Source organism: Notolepis coatsorum, assembly GCF_963971535.1.
Source record: "Notolepis coatsorum genome assembly, chromosome: 15".
NCBI lineage: Eukaryota > Metazoa > Chordata > Actinopteri > Aulopiformes > Paralepididae > Notolepis > Notolepis coatsorum.
This window is the reverse complement of record NC_140179.1, coordinates 69018236-69038085: the sequence shown is the minus strand read 5'-3', so window position 1 is coordinate 69038085 and position 19850 is coordinate 69018236. Positions and strand designations below refer to the sequence as shown.

At 43.6% G+C, this 19850-nt stretch overlaps 1 protein-coding gene across 1 annotated transcript in view; it reads right to left on the bottom strand.

Annotated features, from left to right (window-relative positions):
• cog5 (component of oligomeric golgi complex 5) overlaps positions 1-19850 on the bottom strand; it is a 320599-nt gene that overhangs the window by 22538 nt on the left and 278211 nt on the right. Inside the window, 3 exon segments of the mRNA XM_084330304.1 lie at positions 4205-4315; positions 9062-9161; positions 12564-12725. Coding sequence (XP_084186430.1) covers positions 4205-4315; positions 9062-9161; positions 12564-12725 — 373 coding nt within the window.

Genomic DNA, 19850 nt, shown 5'->3' with positions numbered 1-19850 from the left:
AAAACGAACTGCAGGACTGAAATGCCTTTTCACCACAATGAGTATCTGTCTGGTATCTGGGTAGAATTCTAAATGGGATGATATCCCTGAAGTGTCCATTGCATTCTCCACTTGCACAACCTAAAAGTAGGCACTTCCGGCTGACTTCCGGTTGCCAATGGTACTTCCTGTCCCATCCAAATACATTGGTTTTAGCTACTTTTCTCCCCTTATTTAAACAACTTTGTCGTCACAGAGAGGCAATGAAACGTTTGTATTATTATAGTATAGAATGTATTTAATAAGCAAACGTTTGTCAGCAGGGTTTTTGGGCTGTATTATATGTAAAAACGTTCACTGTTAGTTTACTTGCTCACGCTAATTAAGGCTAATACTGGCTAACAGAAGCTAGCGCAAGAAACGACGCCGCAAAGTATTGTTTATAGTGCATTTCTTGCCACCTTATAGCATTTGTACATTTGTATGACAGTCTATAATGCTCCCGTGAGGTTTTTCCGGACGTTTTGGTAATGATTTTCACTATAAAATCATATTTCTAAATGACAGGAAGTTGATGAAAACTGGCCGGAATAGCTTTGAGCTAACGATCTTTGCCGATGCATTCCATTCTAAACGTAACGTTAGTTGTTCAAAACATTACCCGTCTATATAATTTGTTCCTCAACATTAGCTTCTAACTGTAGCAGGCTGCAGCTTGCTGGCTAACGTTAGCTTCTAACTGTAGCAAGCTGCAGCTTGCTGGCTAACGTTAGCTTCTAACTGTAGCAGGCTGCAGTTAGTTTACAAAACATTACCCGTCTATATAACGTTGAGGAACAAATTATATAGACGGGTAATGTTTTGAACAACTAACGTTACGTTTAGAATGGAATGTATCGGCAAAGATCGTTAGCTCAAAGCTATTCCGGACAGTTTTCATCAACTTCCTGTCATTTAGAAATATGATTTTATAGTGAAAATCATTACCAAAACGTCAGGAAAAACCTCACGGGAGCATTATAGACTGTCATACAAATGTACAAATGCCATAAGGTGGCAAGAAATGCACTATAAACAATACTTTGCGGCGTCGTTTCTTGCAATGCATCGGCAAAGATAGTTAGCTCAAAGCTATTCCGGACAGTTTTCATCAACTTCCTGTCATTTAGAAATATGATTTTATAGTGAAAATCATTACCAAAACGTCCGGAAAAACCTCACGGGAGCATTATAGACTGTCATACAAATGTACAAATGCTATAAGGTGGCAAGAAATGCACTATAAACAATACTTTGCGGCGTAGTTTCTTGCGCTAGCTTCTGTTAGCCAGTATTAGCCTTAATTAGCGTGAGCAAGTAAACTAACAGTGAACGTTTTTACATGAAATACAGCCCAAAAACCCTGCTGACAAACGTTTGCTTATTAAATACATTCTATACTATAATAATACAAACGTTTCATTGCCTCTCTGTGACGACAAAGTTGTTTGAATAAGGGGAGAAAAGTAGCTAAAACCAATGTATTTGGATGGGACAGGAAGTACCATTGGCAACCGGAAGTCAGCCGGAAGTGCCTACTTTCAGGTTGTGCAAGTGGAGAATTGCATGTGTATGGTATGATAGTCAACTAGAGGCAGTAGAGAGACCTACCTTGGAGACAGTAGAGATACCTACCTACTAGAGACAGTAGAGACCTATCTACTAGAGATAGTAGATACCTACCTTGGAGACAGTAGAGACCTACCTACTAGACAGTAGAGAGACCTACCTGCTAGAGACAGTAGATACCTACCTTGTAGACAGTAGAGAGACCTACCTACTAGACAGTAGAGAGACCTACCTACTAGACAGTAGAGATACCTACCTACTAGACAGTAGAGATACATACCTGCTAGAGACAGTAGATAGATACCTACCTTGGAGACAGTAGAGAGACCTACCTGAGACAGTAGAGAGACCTACCTACTAGACAGTAGAGAGACATACCTGCTAGAGACAGTCGATACTTACCTTGCAGGCAGTAGAGACCTACCTACTAGACAGTAGAGACCTACCTACTAGACAGTAGAGAGACCTACCTGCTAGAGACAGTAGAGAACTACCTGCTAGAGACAGTAGAGACCTACCTGCTAGAGACAGTAGAGACCTACCTGCTAGAGACAGTAGAGACCTACCTACTAGAGACAGTAGATACCTACCTTGGAGACAGTAGAGACCTACCTACTAGACAGTAGAGACCTACCTACTAGAGACAGTAGATACCTACCTTGGAGACAGTAGAGAGACCTACTAGAGACATACCTTGGAGACAGTAGAGAGACCTACTAGAGACAGTAGAGACCTACCTTGGAGACAGTAGAGAGACCTACTAGAGACAGTAGAGACCTACCTTGGAGACAGTAGAGAGACCTACTAGAGACAGTAGAGACCTACCTTGGAGACAGTAGAGAGACCTACTAGAGACAGTAGAGACCTACCTTGGAGACAGTAGATAGACCTACTAGAGACAGTAGAGACCTACCTTGGAGACAATAGAGAGACCTACTAGAGACAGTAGAGACATACCTGCTAGAGACAGTAGATACCTACCTACTAGAGACAGTAGATACCTACCTACTAGAGACAGTAGATACCTACCTACTAGAGACAGTAGAGACCTACCTTGGAGACAGTAGAGACCTACCTACTAGAGACAGTAGAGACCTACCTACTAGAGACAGTAGATATCTACCTTGGAGACAGTAGAGACCTACCTACTAGAGACAGTAGAGACCTACCTACTAGAGACAGTAGATATCTACCTTGGAGACAGTAGAGACATACCTACTAGAGACAGTAGAGACCTACCTTGGATACAGTAGATACCTACCTGCTAGAGACAGTAGATACATACATACTAGACAGTAGAGACCTACCTACTAGAGACAGTAGATATCTACCTTGGAGACAGTAGAGACCTACCTACTAGAGACAGTAGATATCTACCTTGGAGACAGTAGAGACCTACCTACTAGAGACAGTAGATATCTACCTTGGAGACAGTAGAGACCTACCTACTAGAGACAGTAGATATCTACCTTGGAGACAGTAGAGACATACCTGCTAGAGACAGTAGAGATACCTACCTACTAGAGACAGTAGAGACCTACCTACTAGAGACAGTAGATATCTACCTTGGAGACAGTAGAGACCTACCTACTAGAGACAGTAGATATCTACCTTGGAGACAGTAGAGACCTACCTACTAGAGACAGTAGATATCTACCTTGGAGACAGTAGAGACCTACCTACTAGAGACAGTAGATATCTACCTTGGAGACAGTAGAGACCTACCTACTAGATACAATAGATACCTACCTTGGAGACAGTAGAGACATACCTGCTAGAGACAGTAGAGATACCTACCTACTAGAGACATTAGAGACCTACCTACTAGAGACAGTAGAGATACCTACCTACTAGAGACAGTAGAGACCTACCTACTAGAGACAGTAGAGACCTACCTTGGAGACAGTAGAGACCTACCTACTAGAGACAGTAGAGACATACCTGCTAGAGACAGTAGAGACCTACCTACTAGAGACAGTAGAGACCTACCTACTAGAGACAGTAGAGACCTACCTTGGAGACAGTAGAGATACCTACCTTGGAGACAGTAGAGACCTACCTTGGAGACAGTAGAGATACCTACCTTGGAGACAGTAGAGACCTACCTTGGAGACAGTAGATACCTACCTTGGAAACAGTAGAGATACCTACCTTGGAGACAGTAGAGACCTACCTTGGAGACAGTAGAGACCTACCTTGGAGACAGTAGAGATACCTACCTTGGAGACAGTAGAGACCTACCTTGGAGACAGTAGAGACCTACCTTGGAGACAGTAGAGATACCTACCTTGGAGACAGTAGAGATACCTACCTTGGAGACAGTAGAGATACCTACCTTGGAGACAGCAGAGAGACCTACCTTGGAGACAGCAGATAAATCTACCTTGGCGACAGTAGATACCTACCTTGGAGACAGCAGATAGACCTACCTTGGCGACAGTAGATACCTACCTTGGATACAGCCCACTAGAGGCAGTAGAGAGACCTACCTTGGAGACATCAGAGAAATCTACCTTGGAGACAGTAGAGACCTACCTTGGAGACAGTAGAGACCTACCTTGGAAACAGCCCACTAGAGGCAGTAGAGAGACCTACCTTGGAGACAGTAGAGACCTACCTTGGAGACAGCCTGCTGAAGCCGGTAGAGGGAGTTGACCACCGCTACGTTCCTCCTCTGACCGTCCGTCAGAGGACCAATCACCTGGCTGGCTTCCCCCTGAGTTGAGAGCTAGACAGAGGGTGGGTGGAAGGAGGAGGAGAGGAAGTAAACATCTTTTTTCACTTGGAACTCAGTGGGGAAATCATACAGAGCCTCCTTATTACCTGGAGGCTCTGTAGCACAGAGAGCTAGAGAGTAAACAGTAGATATTGTTTATTATACTGGGGCACAGATGAGAGATGAGGGAATTCCGGGACAATCATACAAATGAGCATTCACACCATATTAAGCCAGAGAGAGAGAGAGAGAGAGAGAGACAGAGACAGAGACACACACACAGAGAGACACAGAGAGTGTGCCAATGAGCTGCCACAGTCACAAACTAAAAACGGCATCACAGTTAATTATCACGTCGGAGTGCAGGTGTCAGTGTGTGCTTAGGATGAAAGACCACAAACCACACACGCACACGCGCACGCACACGCACACACACACACACACACACACACACACACACACACACACACACACACGCACGCACACACACACACGCACGCACACACTGTGTCAACTGAGCTGTCGATGTGTGTACAAATAAAGTGTCTCTGGCTCTGATTTTATGGGATGAAAGAAAACATCAAAGGAAAGCTTCCCATAAGAGTGAGGCACGGGCGGAAGTGGCGATTTTGCACCTAGAGTGTGTCTACCTAGCATGTGTACCGGTATGCACCTACATTTGTGACCAGGCACAGATAATAGGGTCTTGTTAAGCAATCTTCAAATTTTCTTTTACATGATATGAAAGTACAGGTTCATACCTTCAAAATAAGCCAACACTTGTACAAATTGGGCGGATACTTTTCAATCTATGTCTTATTAATAAAGATGATAACACAACAGCCCGTTTTGAGCTACAGAGCTACGGGATGCATGCAGAACTACAAATACCCACTGGCCTTTGTCACCTAACCCCTCCCCACCTAACACCTTTTCCAGGTGAGAGGCATTCACTGGTAGGGGGTAGGGTAGGTGCGCGGAAGTTACCATAGCTCAGCGTATGAACGCTGTATATGTTTGGGAGACTCAGGTGCAAAAAAACCTGATTATGATCATGTCTCTACCACAACCAAAGCCCAAGCTGTGAGTGAATTACGTGAAGGGGAGCATTATGGCAGGAGACTTATTTTATGAAAAAGAGTAAGGCGCGGGCGGAAGTAGCAATTTTTCGAAGTAAAATACCCGGAAGACTAATGAAAATAAAATACATTTCCTTTTAAACAACTTTATTCTTTCTTTGCGGCCCGGTACCAAATGATCCACGGCCAGGTACCGGTTCCCGACCCGATGGTTGTGAACCTCTGCTATAGAGCCTTCTCTCTATACTCCATTATGCGCAAGCTTACAGACTTGCAGAGCGCGTACTAGAGTAGATTATTCTATGCGACTGCCAGCCAGCTTTTATGCGACGGAGAAATACACTTAAAATTTTGACGGAGAGAAGATCATTCAGATACAATTGAACACAAACGGTTCCAAAGATATTAATATTTCTCTGCATATTTTCACACCGTTGTCTCGGAATGGATTTGGGTGCGTCTCCTCCTCTCATTCCTGTGCGTCTCCTCTCCGACACCGGAGACAGAAAGTACTTAGCCAGTAGCCACGCCCCTCAGACGCAACTGTAGTTTTTTCATACAGCGAGGAAAATAACACTGTCGGACAATCTAACAATAATTTATATATTTACAAGTCGTATTACGTTTTGCAAATAAGGAGACATATAGAGAACATTTCAAAACACTCAAAATTGCCAATATATCCATTTCAACCTATTTCTGAATTGCGCAACATTTTGGGGTTTTCTGAGGAATCGTGAGCTCCTTAACACATTCGGGGCCAACCACGGACATGTCCATGTTTCGGATCCAACGGTTGAGGGCCAACCACGGATATGTCCGTGGCAAGGTTGTTTTGGCTTTTATTCCATTGTAATATCCCACTCAATGTCACCCTGCGGCACTGCAGATTTACCCCACTCTTGGAATTCGGAAAAGTGCATTACCGGCCAGATCCTCGTAGGGGTGCTGTCTCGATAATGCAGTGTTCCCTGTGGCAGAACGGATGAAGTTTTTTTTCATCATGCAGTGAATTTTCCTGCTAGCCTGAAGCTATGCCTGTAGCATGTAGCTTGGAATACCTTTTGCGACGCCGAATTCAGTATGCAATAAAGGAATATATCATCAGCCAATGGACATATGGATCTACAATATGGCGATCGATAACTGGGAAATCCTTTTTGCAGTGCAACCGGCCACAGGTAAGAGCTATTTGACATCAATTACAGCCCAATCGGGCCTTGCTTTGATAGCCATCCACCCGGTCAGCGAATTAGGCTACTGAGGCTAATGCCGTTATTGGTAATCAATAATCAGAAACGACGTCCCCCGCCCCCCCCCCCCCCCCCCCTTTCATGGTGGACCATGATACTGATCAAATGCATTTAGATTTTTATCTCTAGCTGGTCTATGGCCGAAACGCCATTCGATTTAACGTTATTAGCTTAGCGCCTTGTAACTCGCCTTCCAGGAAATACCCCAGAACATTCTGCTATATAGTTCATATTCACGACGCTATAAAATGGGAACATATTGATGAAAAAATTATTTGTATAAGGCATATTGAAGGGACGGTTTATAGTGTCAATTGACAATGATAATGGACAGATAGCAATACTATAAAGTATAGATTTAGCTCTACAAACAGCCTCACGCACAATGAAAGTTTGTTTTGATTTGCTGGCCGTATAGAGTGGGATTAGACGGATCCAAATGGCCCCGAATGTGTTAACAAGACGGCCTAGACTGTGCTTTGTGACATTTACATTTGTGTGTACCGGTTTGCACCTAGAGTGTGTCTACCTAGCATGTGTACCGGTTTGCACCTAGAGTGTGTCTACCTAACATGTGGGCATGTGTTGTCTTGTCTCCTGCCATCTAGCCTTCTGGCAAATTCTGGCGTATTTACATTTTTAATGTTGATTGACCCTTTTACAAATAAACTTAAACTTGTGTTCATATGCCCAGTGTGAATTATTCTATTCATTATTAGGGAGTGCCCACGTGATAAGGTTGTGATGGCCATTGGGTTTCTTTATTGAGCGTTTATCCTCATCATTAGGTCACAAGTATGTTTTATTATAATTGCCTACGTTTTCTTTTAAAACTCAATCAAATTCCAATCAGCTGTGCCGATAAAGTAGTGACTCCCAGTAGTAGTGTACACGCGCGCCTATGCGCCTAGCAGACATATGTGTAGCGAGTGTGTCTCCCGGCTGCTGCCCTCTAGACATGATGAGGGCTGGCCGATCAATGCCAAAGTGTCTGTGTAGCGCTGATGAGCTCCATCATTAAGTGATGGACCAGGTGGAGCCAATCAAAAACAGCTTTGACAGGCAGGGGAATCGATGATCGCCATGCGGCTCCCCCGTCGTCACTGGCCCTGAAAGGAACATGAGCCTCTGAATGACTCCGACATCCGTCACGGTATGTTTGAAATACAACACAGTGTGACATTTAGAAGGCGCCATGAATGCACACAAAGTAAATGGAAAGACTCGAACAGACGCAAGCGTCTCTCTAGTCCAGCTGTTGTACTTGCCGCGAATAAAGCGAGATATGACCGATTCACACTGGGGGTGTGTGACGGGGTCCTTCTCCTCTCCCCTCCAAACTCACACAAATGATGGCGTAGTCGAAAAAATTATCTTGGTGTTGTTTTATTTACCGGCCATCCACGGTGCAGAGGTGACATTAGTTTACAAAAAGTGACAATCGAAATAAAAAAAATTACACTATACTACCTGGAATATCAAATGAGTTCCACAATAACTTCATTTGATAAACAGACAAACAAAACTCTTACGGCACTTACCTAAGTTACCTTCATTGTAACAGAGCAGGGCAAGCCCGACACAAAAAAACAAAACACTTACGGCGCTTCCCTAAGTTACCTTCATTGTAACAGAGCAGGCCAAGAACCCCAAACCTTGGGCACGCAGCCCTCATGACACCTGGACTCCTCCCCCTCCACAGATGCCACACATAATTAATTAACATTACTAAACAGGTGCTACACATCAATTGATTTGCCGTTTCCTACACACATTATATAAAAACAACCTCCAACACCAATACCCTCACAACCCAATAAATAAATACATATACACAACCCAATAAATAAATATATGTACACCACACAACACAACAAATAAATATATGTATGAATGGATATATGAATGTATGGTAATATGTATAAATGCATGTATGATTAGATTAATGAATATGTATGCATGTTTGATTATGTATGAATGTATATGATGAGTGAATGTTGTGTGTATGTGTGCGTGCGTGCTGCCCCGGCGTCAGTGACAGCCCCACTCTGTCACATTGTGGGACAAAGAATACTGCAATATATCATCGTACTTCCACTTGCAACACGTTATCGATACACTGGTGCCAAGTATCATTATATTTTTTTTTATAAAAACTTTTTTCTTTGCTTGACAATCCCATTTTATTTATTTATATGAACATACGGAAAACGTTATCTTATTAGATAAAACAGATATATATATAAATATTTTTTTATTGCAGATGGTAACAAGGTTTTCTGTTGGGGACGTAATTAATAGTTAATAATAATCGAGTTGTGGTAAGTGTGTGTTAAAGAGGCGCTATGCAATTTTGTTGTACATTGTTTCCATGTACAATTGGTGAAGCAGACTTTGAAAAGGGTGCCGGTTGGAATCCCACTCACCAGCTGTTCGGACTTGACACAGAAGAGTTGGACGGTCTTGGCGGCGTTCTTGGCCACGGCGAGAGTCAGGTTGGGATCGACCGACGCCACATTGAGCTCACTGCGGGGAACAGAGGAGATGCAGTATATCATTATGGATGTAAACATTCTGAATGTCCTGTTGCAGCGCTTGCTAATACAACAGTTGATTTGTTTTTCTGCAAAGCCGCACGTCTGCAAAGCCTCATAATTTTAACACCTTAACACTTTTGCGACCACTGGGATGCGTCTAATATCACTCTAGACGACCAGCATATGTAAACAGACTTGGGGCTGTTTGTAGAGCTAAATCTATACTTTATAGTATTGCTATCCAATCTCATTGTCAATTGAGTCCATAAACCGTCCCTTCAAAATGGCTTAAAGAAATTTTTTTTTCATCAATACGTTCTCATTTTATAGCGCCGGTTGGATCCCCCCGAGCATTTCCCCGTTATCGATCGCCATCTGGTAGATCGATATGTCCATTGGCTGATGATAAATCCCCTTATTGCATAGTGAAATCCGCGATCCAAAACGTAATCCAAGCTACAGGCTGCACATCCAGAATCCAGCTAACTGAAAACTCCATTGAAAGTAAAAAAAAATAATGCTCCGTTCAGCCACAGGGCACACTGCATTATCGTGACAGCGCCCCCAAGAGGATCTGGCCGGTAATGCACTTTAGCGAATTCAAAGAGTAGGGTACATCTGCAGTGCAGCTCGGTGACCTTGAATAAGTTATTAAAATGGAATAAAAGCCAAAACAACTTGCCACGGATATATCCGTCCTTCGGTCCTTTAAGCATGGATTCGAAAGCCGGATATATCCGTGCTAGGGCAGGATTGTGTTAAGAGAGACAGAGAGATACACGTATATGTACATGCATGCCAACTGTTTCGCCTGTTTTATTCTCCACCCATTGATCATCCATAGCAACACTACTATCACGACATCTAAGAAGGGAGACCCCCCCTTGAACGGCCTTTCTAAGGTTTCTCCCCGCCACATTGCCCGTCGTGCTTTTTTCCTATTGCTAGTTCTTTTGTGAGTTTTTCCTTACCTTCACTGGGATTCTGTTGCATTTATTTATTTTACATTTATTTTGGATTTCATGGTGTTTTTTGTTTTGTTCTTGTTTTATTGTGATGTTTCTTCTTGACTTGTTTAAAGAAGACGTGTCCGGCCCATGGGGACATTAACGTGTGTTGTCGGGCCTTACAAATAAATTTTATTTGATTTGATACAGAGAGAGAGACAGAGAGAAAGAGAGACAGAGAGAAAGAGAGAGAGATAGAGAGAGAGAGAGAGAGAGAGAGAGAGAGAGAGAGAGAGAGACAGAGATAGAGAGAGATAGGGAGAGAGATAAACAGAGAGCAAGAGAGAGAGACACACACAGTGCCAATCAGCTGCCATGGTAATAGACTAAAAACGGCACCACAGTTAATGATCACATACAGTGGTAGAGTAAGTAAAACCATGGAAAAACATGATTTTCCATTCATCCATTGCCATGTACAAAACAATGGTTGCTATGTCACAGGCAGCCATGTTGGAAGACAGAGATTTACATAAACATTCCATGCAAGGTCTCTATTACAGTCTATGCTCTTAGTGCGGATTGTGGTCTTGTGTTCAGATATTCTTTGTTTAAGTGGACGTTCAGTTTGACCCACACAGACCAGCCTGCGTTGCCACTTTACAACATAACGCAACATGGGTATGAATGAATGATTTTATTTCGGTCTTCCTTTACAAAGCAATGTACAGTAGTAGAACATTTATAAAAAAGAAAATTACCGAAAAGGTGTAGGCTGAAGCCAAGGCTTATAATTGCCTACACTTTTTACATTACATTATTTACAAAAAAACAAACAACAAAACACAATTCAGTACATAATTTAGCAAAAACAAAAGGTTACAAAAGTTTCAGTTTTACAAAACGTATACACATTTATTTATTGGTTTTTTATATATTTGTTTTTTGTCACGATTTTAATACAGTTATGTTATACTAAAATATAATTAGGATAATAATAAGGTTTTAAATGTATGTATCACCTTATATTTGAATAATTTCTTAAATGTATGTATCGAACTACACATTTTAACTTCTTTGTCACAGTTATTCCATAGTTTGACTTTTTATATTTGTCCTTGCCTTTGCGATATTGAAGACACAAATAGACACGGGTAGAATTACAATTCATCAAAAGACCTAATGTCCTACGATTCACCCGTGTGCAGACGGGGACGCTCGTCTTTAATACGTTTATTGTCCTACATATCCCTGCTGCTCCAATGCTCTACTTTGGACCAACTCTCTCTGACGTGTTGTCTTCTATTCAGGACTGCCCTACTCTGGCAGCGCCAGCTGGTCCTACAGGTCCCGTCTGAGTGGGTCGGTTGGAGGGTGTGAAAGTACAAAACCCATATTGTGGGTCGACAGGTTTATACCATTTCCTACAACCCGACTGTGGAACATAGATTTGTTTCAGGAGGGGGCGGCTGGGTAGCGCAGTGGACTAAGCGTCTGTCTACCACCACAGAGACAGAGGGATCGAATCCAGCTGTGGTGCCTCTGGCTTGGTCGACCGTCCATACTGACACAATTGGCAGTGTCAGCGGGTGAGGGTGGGTCCTGGTCGTTGTAAACAGCGACTCCTACAGGTCGGTCGGGGCGCCTGCACAGCGAGGGAAGGATCTGGGGGAGGTAGTGTGACCTTCCACACGTTACACTCTCCCAGTGAGAGTCCGCGCTGCGAGGTGAAAAGAAGCGGTGGGCTGGCTATACATGTGGGGTAGAGTGCGCAACGACCAGGAAGGGGATTGGGAATTGGCATAACGACTAACATTGGGATGGGAGAAAAACGGAAAAAGAAGGGGGGAAAAAGATAATACAAACAAAAAAAAATATTTGTTTCAGGAGAAATTACTTAACTATAACATTAGGGACACGTTTATAACCAGTTGATTCTCCAAAACACCATCCTCAATAGAAAAAAGATTTTTAGATGAATGGTTAAGGTTAGGTTAAGTTTAAGGTATTGGTTATGGTTAACATTACGTTTAGGGAATGTCTGTCTCTTAAACAGTATATTTGTATATCTTGTATGTCATAACTGTCTGGATGTGACAGTACTGTTTATCTGTATGTCGTGTATGTCATAAATGTTATGATGAATTGAAAATGGGGGACCCTGATGTAAACAAGACAAAAGTCTTTATCTGGTCTGCATCCCCTTAACAATTGTGTGTATTGAGCCGTACTGTATTGTACCCATTCTGCAATCTGTTAATACAGTTTTCAATCAATCAATCAATCAATCAATCAATCAATCAATCAATCAATCAGTGCCACGTCCCCCATTTTGGTAAATGGGTAAGAATCTGTGTGTGTGTCTGTGTGTCTGTCTGTCTGTCTGTCTGTCTGTCTGTCTGTCTGTCTGTGTGTGTGTGTGTGTGTGTGTGTGTGCTGCATACCTGCTGATGGTCTTAATGATGCTGTCCAGTTCGTCATTGGAGGGGGGGTTGCGCCCCCCCATGGGGAACACCAGGTTGATGGGATCAAACAGGCGAGACAGAGACTTGGAGAGGTAGGCTGACTCATAGGGCTGCAGGGAGTCCTTCAGGGCCTTCTCTGGGCTACACACACACACACACACGCGCACACACACACACACACACACACGCACACACACACACACACACACACACACACACACACACACACACACACACACACGCACACACACACGCTGCTGTTACTCGTCATTTCAATTAGACTTTTGAGATCAGATGGTATAAAGGCATCGCAGTAACGCCACACATCTACAGAAAACGTCTGACCTAGATCTCCTGCTGCTGTATTAAATCTGTGACAGTTCTGAGGTCTGTGTTCGTAATAACTTTCCCTTGTTCCCTCCTCTACGTCTCTTTCACTTTGCTCAGGCACACAGTGATCCAGTCGTACATCCAAATCTGATCCCAGATATACCACATGTGCTGTCGTGGTGAAAAGGAAAATCACAGCGGAACCACAAGCAGCCAAAAAACACACAGGAAAGCACTTGTTCAAAGAGTTACATACAGATGCGAATACATCTGCACACAAATAAATTAATAATACAATTAAAATAGAAAATAGGCATGCATAGCAAAGCGAGACCAACTGCTTTTATGAAAATTATTAATAGATTAATTAATTACACAGAAAATTATCGCGTTATGAAAATTGTGGTCCAGGTGGTTGAGTGACCTTGATTTGCTGAGAGGCTTCAAGGTCAAAAGATGCATCACGCCTATCGGCTTCGGCCATCCGGTATCCGCATGGTTGCATCACTTTGGGGACGCAAGGGAAACCGGATACGGTACCGTCTCATACCTAAGATTGATGAACAGCGACAGTACAGTTCACTGTTCTTTCCTCATGGGCAAGGCCAGGGTGGCTCCACTCAAGCCTGTGACAATCCCAAGAATGGAGCTTACGGCTGCCACCGTAGCAGTTCGTATGGACCGGATGATGCGAGAAGAGCTTACACTTTCACTTGAACCATCTGTCTTTTGGACAGACAGTACATCCGTCCTAAAGTACATTAAGAACGATGCTTTGAGGTTTCAGACCTTCGTCGCTAACAGAATTGCTGTTATCAGAGCATCCTCAAAGCCTTCCCAGTGGAGGTTTGTGAATGGCAACACGAACCCCGCTGACTGTGCCTCAAGAGGCACCTCCGCAACTCGCTTTCTCAAGGACGAAGCGTGGTTGGCAGGGCCAGAGTTCCTTCATTTCCCTGAATCTCACTGGCCCCAAGAGCCGGATCTACCTCTCACCGTCAGTGACCCGGAGGTGTCTCCTTTTTGTTGACTTCAGTTCAGCTTTCAACACCATTCTACCCAACAAGCTCCACAGTAAACTGCACAAACTCGGACTGAACACCACACTATGCAACTGGATCTTGGACTTTCTCACAAATCGCACACAACATGTCAGGATTGGCAAGCACACATCCCCCACCCTGCCCATTAGCACCGGGGCCCCTCAGGGGTGTGTACTCAGCCCACTTCTCTACACACTTTTCACACACGACTGTTGTTCCTCCTCTCCATCTAACCTCATAGTAAAATTTGCAGATGACACAACAGTGCTTGGCCTCATCAGAGGGAATGATGAGACCTCATACAGGAGGGAGGTTGAGCAACTAGTGGAGTGGTGCGATGGTCATAACCTTGCTCTCAACCCCACGAAGACCAAGGAGATGATCATCAATTTCCGCAGGACTGGTGACCTCAGCCACTCTCCACTCCTCATTGGGAATGAGGAGGTGGAGAGGGTTTCAAAATTTAAGTTTCTGGGCGTGACAATGTCTGATGACCTGTCCTGGGGGGTCAGCATTGCCTCTGCTGTGGGCAAAGCACAGCAGCGCCTTTTCTATCTTAGGAAGCTTAAATGGGCTAAACTCCCACAGGGACTGATGGCCAACTTCTACCACTGCGCAGTAGAGAGTGTACTCACGTACGGACTACTGGTGTGGTTTACTGGCTGCACCAGGGCAGAGAAGGAGGCCCTCCACAGAGTGGTCAAGGCTGCGAGGAGGATCACTGGAGCTAGCCTCCCAGATATCTCCACAGTCTTTACCTCCCGCTGCCTACGGCGTATAAATAACATCTTACTAGACCAGTACCACCCAGCAAACCATCTCTTTCAACTGCTGCCCTCTGGTCGAAGGTACAGATCCATCCAGTCCGGAACCAGCAGACTGACCAACAGCCTCTACCCACGGGCTGTCAGGCTGCTCAACGACGAACATCAACTTGCCCCCCCCCGCATCCCACCCCCGGTGACATAACTCCCACTCCCACATTACAACAATAACTGTGAACCGGACTTGCATTGCTGCACTATACAATACTTCATCCTTTGCAAGTCAACGCCCCCCCCCCCCTCCTTCCATCAACTCACTGGACTGAAATATTTATATTTATTAATTTATTTGCACAAGCACTAGATGCACTTGGGACAATGATGGTATGTTATATATTGGGACATTGGGACATTGATACTCTATTACTTTATTACTATATTACTATTATTATTGACATTATTATTTTGCACTTGTTATATCTTATGTTGTATGCCAGTGGTGATGTTCCTAACAAATTTCGTTGTACCAACAATGACAAATAAAGATCTATCTATCTAAAGTACTTTCGGTACAAGTTACCACCAGAAAGGATGGGACCATTGGAAAGGATGGTGAAAGCACAGTCAACAAGTTGCTCACTCACTACTCTGAATGGCATCGCCTAAAGAAAGCTGTTGCTTGGATCCTGCGCATCAAGTCTGTGCTGAAAGCACAAGCGACAAAAGGCCCAAGTGACAAGAAGGCAAAAGACGAGAAAGGACCCCTCTCAGCTGAAGATCTACAGCAAGCAGAAACCGTGATAATCCAGTTTTGTCAGTCTACTTCATATAAGGAGGAGATGACGGCGCTGAAGAAGGGACTTTCAGTAAAGAAGAACAGTCACCTCAATAAGCTCTCCCCTGTTCTCCAGGACGATTTGATGAGAGTGGGTGGTCGGCTGGTGAAATCAGCTATGCCATTGGAAGCCAAGCATCCACTTATCCTACCCCCGAACCATCACATGACTCAACTGGTCTGCAGACATGTTCATGAGAACGTAGGACATAGTGGAAGGAGTCACACCCTCTCTCGACTGCGGCATAAATATTGGATTCCTGGAGGAAATGCCGCCATCCGAAAGGTCATCTCGAAATGTGTGACCTGCAGGAAACTCAGTCAAGTGAGGGGTGAACAGTTCATGGCAAACTTGCCAGAAGAAAGAGTCACTCCTGAGGATCCGCCCTTCACAAATGTGGGCGTAGACTTCTTCGGCCCATTTGAGGTGAAGCAATACGGTGTGGTTTTCACCTGCCTCAACATCAGAACAGTGCACTTGGAGCTAGTTCAAAGTCTCGACACCACCTCATGCATTAACGCCATCAGGAGGTTTGTGGCAAGAAGAGGCACCGTCAAAATCACAAGGTCAGACAATGGGACAAACCTGGTTAGAGCTGAGAAGGAGCTGCGAGAAGCTATCCAAGGTTTAAACCACATAACGATCCAGAACACCCTGCTGACTAAAGGGATACAGTGGATATTTAACCCACCAACAGGATCCCATCATGGAGGAATCTGGGAAAGGCAAATAAGAACTGTCCGACACATTCTCAGTGCTCTCACACAGCAGCAGAGGCTTGATGAGGAAGGGCTCACCACTCTTTTGTGCGAGGTGGAGGCTATCATAAATGATCGGCCCATCACTACCGCTTCCAACGACGCTGGAGACCTAGAGCCACTAACACCTAACCACCTCCTCCTGCTCAAGACCAAACCTTACCTTCCTCCCGGCACATTTGATCCAAGCGACGGCTTTGGGAAAAGAAGGTGGCGTCAAGTTCAGTACATGGTGGACTTGTTCTGGAAGAGATGGTTAAAAGAGTACTTGCCAGAGCTACAGAAACGCCAGAAATGGACCAAGAAAAGAAGAAACTTGACAGAAGGAGACGTGGTCCTCATCATCGATGACACCTCCCCAAGAAACTCTTGGTTAATGGGCCAAGTCACTCAAGTCCTACCGGATGCAGGAGGATTCGTGCGGCAAGTGCTGGTTAGGACAAAGACGAGCACACTTCGCCGGCCAATCTCAAAGCTGGTTCTGCTGGTAGAGGCTCAAGCTGAACCACAGCCTGCATCCACCCCCCTTTTAAGAATGGATTGCATGGGGGGGCTCCAGTAGCTCACCGCATATCTCGGCGCTATTTCTGCGTCGGGGAAAACCGTGCTGCGTCACGGATCTGGTGGACTCCGAGTTCGATTCCCGGACCCGCCGTCATTTGCCAGAATGTCTTCCCCTGCTCTATATCCCGTTTCACCCTGTATCTGTCGGTCATGCTTGACCAGAAAAGCGATAAACGCTAAAAAAAATAAAGTTTAAAAAAAAAGAATGGATTGCATGGAGCAAGTTGCACCCTTACTTGAAATTCATTATGAATTGAAAATGGGGGACCCTGATGTAAACAAGACGGAAGTCTTTCTCTGGTCTGCATCCCCTTAACAATTGTGTGTATTGAGCCGTACTGTATTGTACCCATTCTGCAATCTGTTAATAGAATTTTCATTCAATCAATCAATCTGCACGGTGATTGATTGAATGAAACTTTTATTAACAGATTGCAGAATGGGTACAATACAGTACGGCTCAATATACACAATTGTTAAGGGGATGCAGACCAGAGAAAGACTTTCGTCTTGTTTACATCAGGGTCCCCATTTTCAATTCATAATGAATTTTAAGTAAGGGTGCAACTTGCTCCGTGCAATCCATTCTTTGTGGATCTAGCCCTGTGTCTGTTACTAGGCTTGAGTAAATTGTAACGAACCAAATGAGAATATCAATTAAATTTATTATTTTTTTTTATATCTTTGACTGTGAATAACACCATGCTAAAATTGACCAGACCTGAAAAATCTAAGCAAATGAATAAATGGAAGATGATTAAACAGAAGGTTTTGTAGATACAGTACTGAATTCTGCCATCCGGACACATGCAATTTGAAATATGATTATAGAATATAGAATATCAGGCCTAAAATGGTTATGCGATTAAAATGTGATTAATTAGATACATTTATTACAAATCCTGTAATTAATTAGATACATTTTTTTAATCGCCTGACAGCACTAATTATTATTAAAACATATCTGACCATATATGGTCAAGAGAGACGGAACATATGGGGCGTGGGGGTCTGCGTCACAAACCACATCTGAACCCAGTGTTGTGAGTACATGGTGTGCACCTTAACCCTTTACTCGCTGACCTGCTACTAGCAGCTCCACCTTGCATACAGTAGCTGCAGTGTTGTACATGTGACAGCTTGTGAAGGGCTGAATACATGCATAGCTGTAGTGTTGTACATATGACAGCTTGTGAAGGGCTGAATATATCTTTGCTGTAGTGTTGTACATATGGCAGCTTGTGAAGGGCTGAATATATGCATAGCTGTAGTGTTGTACATATGACAGCTTGTGAAGGGCTGAATATATCTTTGCTGTAGTGTTGTACATATGGCAGCTTGTGAAGGGCTGAATATATCTTTGCTGTAGTGTTGTACATATGGCAGCTTGTGAAGGGCTGAATATATCTTTGATGTAGTGTTGTACATATGGCAGCTTGTGAAGGGCTGAATATATGCATAGCTGTAGTGTTGTACATATGACAGCTTGTGAAGGGCTGAATATATCTTTGCTGTAGTGTTGTACATATGGCAGCTTGTGAAGGGCTGAATATATCTTTGCTGTAGTGTTGTACATATGGCAGCTTGTGAAGGGCTGAATATATCTTTGCTGTAGTGTTGTACATATGGAAGCTTGTGAAGGGCTGAATATATCTTTGCTGTAGTGTTGTACATATGGAAGCTTGTGAAGGGCTGAATATATCTTTGCTGTAGTGTTGTACATATGGAAGCTTGTGAAGGGCTGAATATATCTTTGCTGTAGTGTTGTACATATGGCAGCTTGTGAAGGGCTGAATATATCTTTGCTGTAGTGTTGTACATATGGAAGCTTGTGAAGGGCTGAATATATCTTTGCTGTAGTGTTGTACATATGGCAGCTTGTGAAGGGCTGAATATATCTTTGATGTAGTGTTGTACATATGGCAGCTTGTGAAGGGCTGAATATATGCATAGCTGTAGTGTTGTACATATGACAGCTTGTGAAGGGCTGAATATATCTTTGCTGTAGTGTTGTACATATGGCAGCTTGTGAAGGGCTGAATATATCTTTGCTGTAGTGTTGTACATATGGCAGCTTGTGAAGGGCTGAATATATCTTTGCTGTAGTGTTGTACATATGACAGCTTGTGAAGGGCTGAATATATGCATAGCTGTAGTGTTGTACATATGGCAGCTTGTGAAGGGCTGAATATATGCATAGCTGTAGTGTTGTACATATGACAGCTTGTGAAGGGCTGAATATATCTTTGCTGTAGTGTTGTACATATGGCAGCTTGTGAAGGGCTGAATATATCTTTGCTGTAGTGTTGTACATATGGCAGCTTGTGAAGGGCTGAATATATCTTTGATGTAGTGTTGTACATATGACAGCTTGTGAAGGGCTGAATATATGCATAGCTGTAGTGTTGTACATATGACAGCTTGTGAAGGGCTGAATATATCTTTGCTGTAGTGTTGTACATATGGCAGCTTGTGAAGGGCTGAATATATCTTTGCTGTAGTGTTGTACATATGGCAGCTTGTGAAGGGCTGAATATATCTTTGATGTAGTGTTGTACATATGGCAGCTTGTGAAGGGCTGAATATATCTTTGCTGTAGTGTTGTACATATGGCAGCTTGTGAAGGGCTGAATATATCTTTGCTGTAGTGTTGTACATATGGAAGCTTGTGAAGGGCTGAATATATCTTTGCTGTAGTGTTGTACATATGGCAGCTTGTGAAGGGCTGAATATATCTTTGATGTAGTGTTGTACATATGACAGCTTGTGAAGGGCTGAATATATGCATAGCTGTAGTGTTGTACATATGATAGCTTGTGAAGGGCTGAATATATATTTGCTGGCAGGAATAAACAGAGCATCTCTCCAAAACTTATTTACACGCCTTGAGGCAAATTGCCATGGTGTCTTATTCTATCAATAGATGGCACAATCATGCTGTTGCCGGAGGCACGTGTGTGTGTGTGTGTGT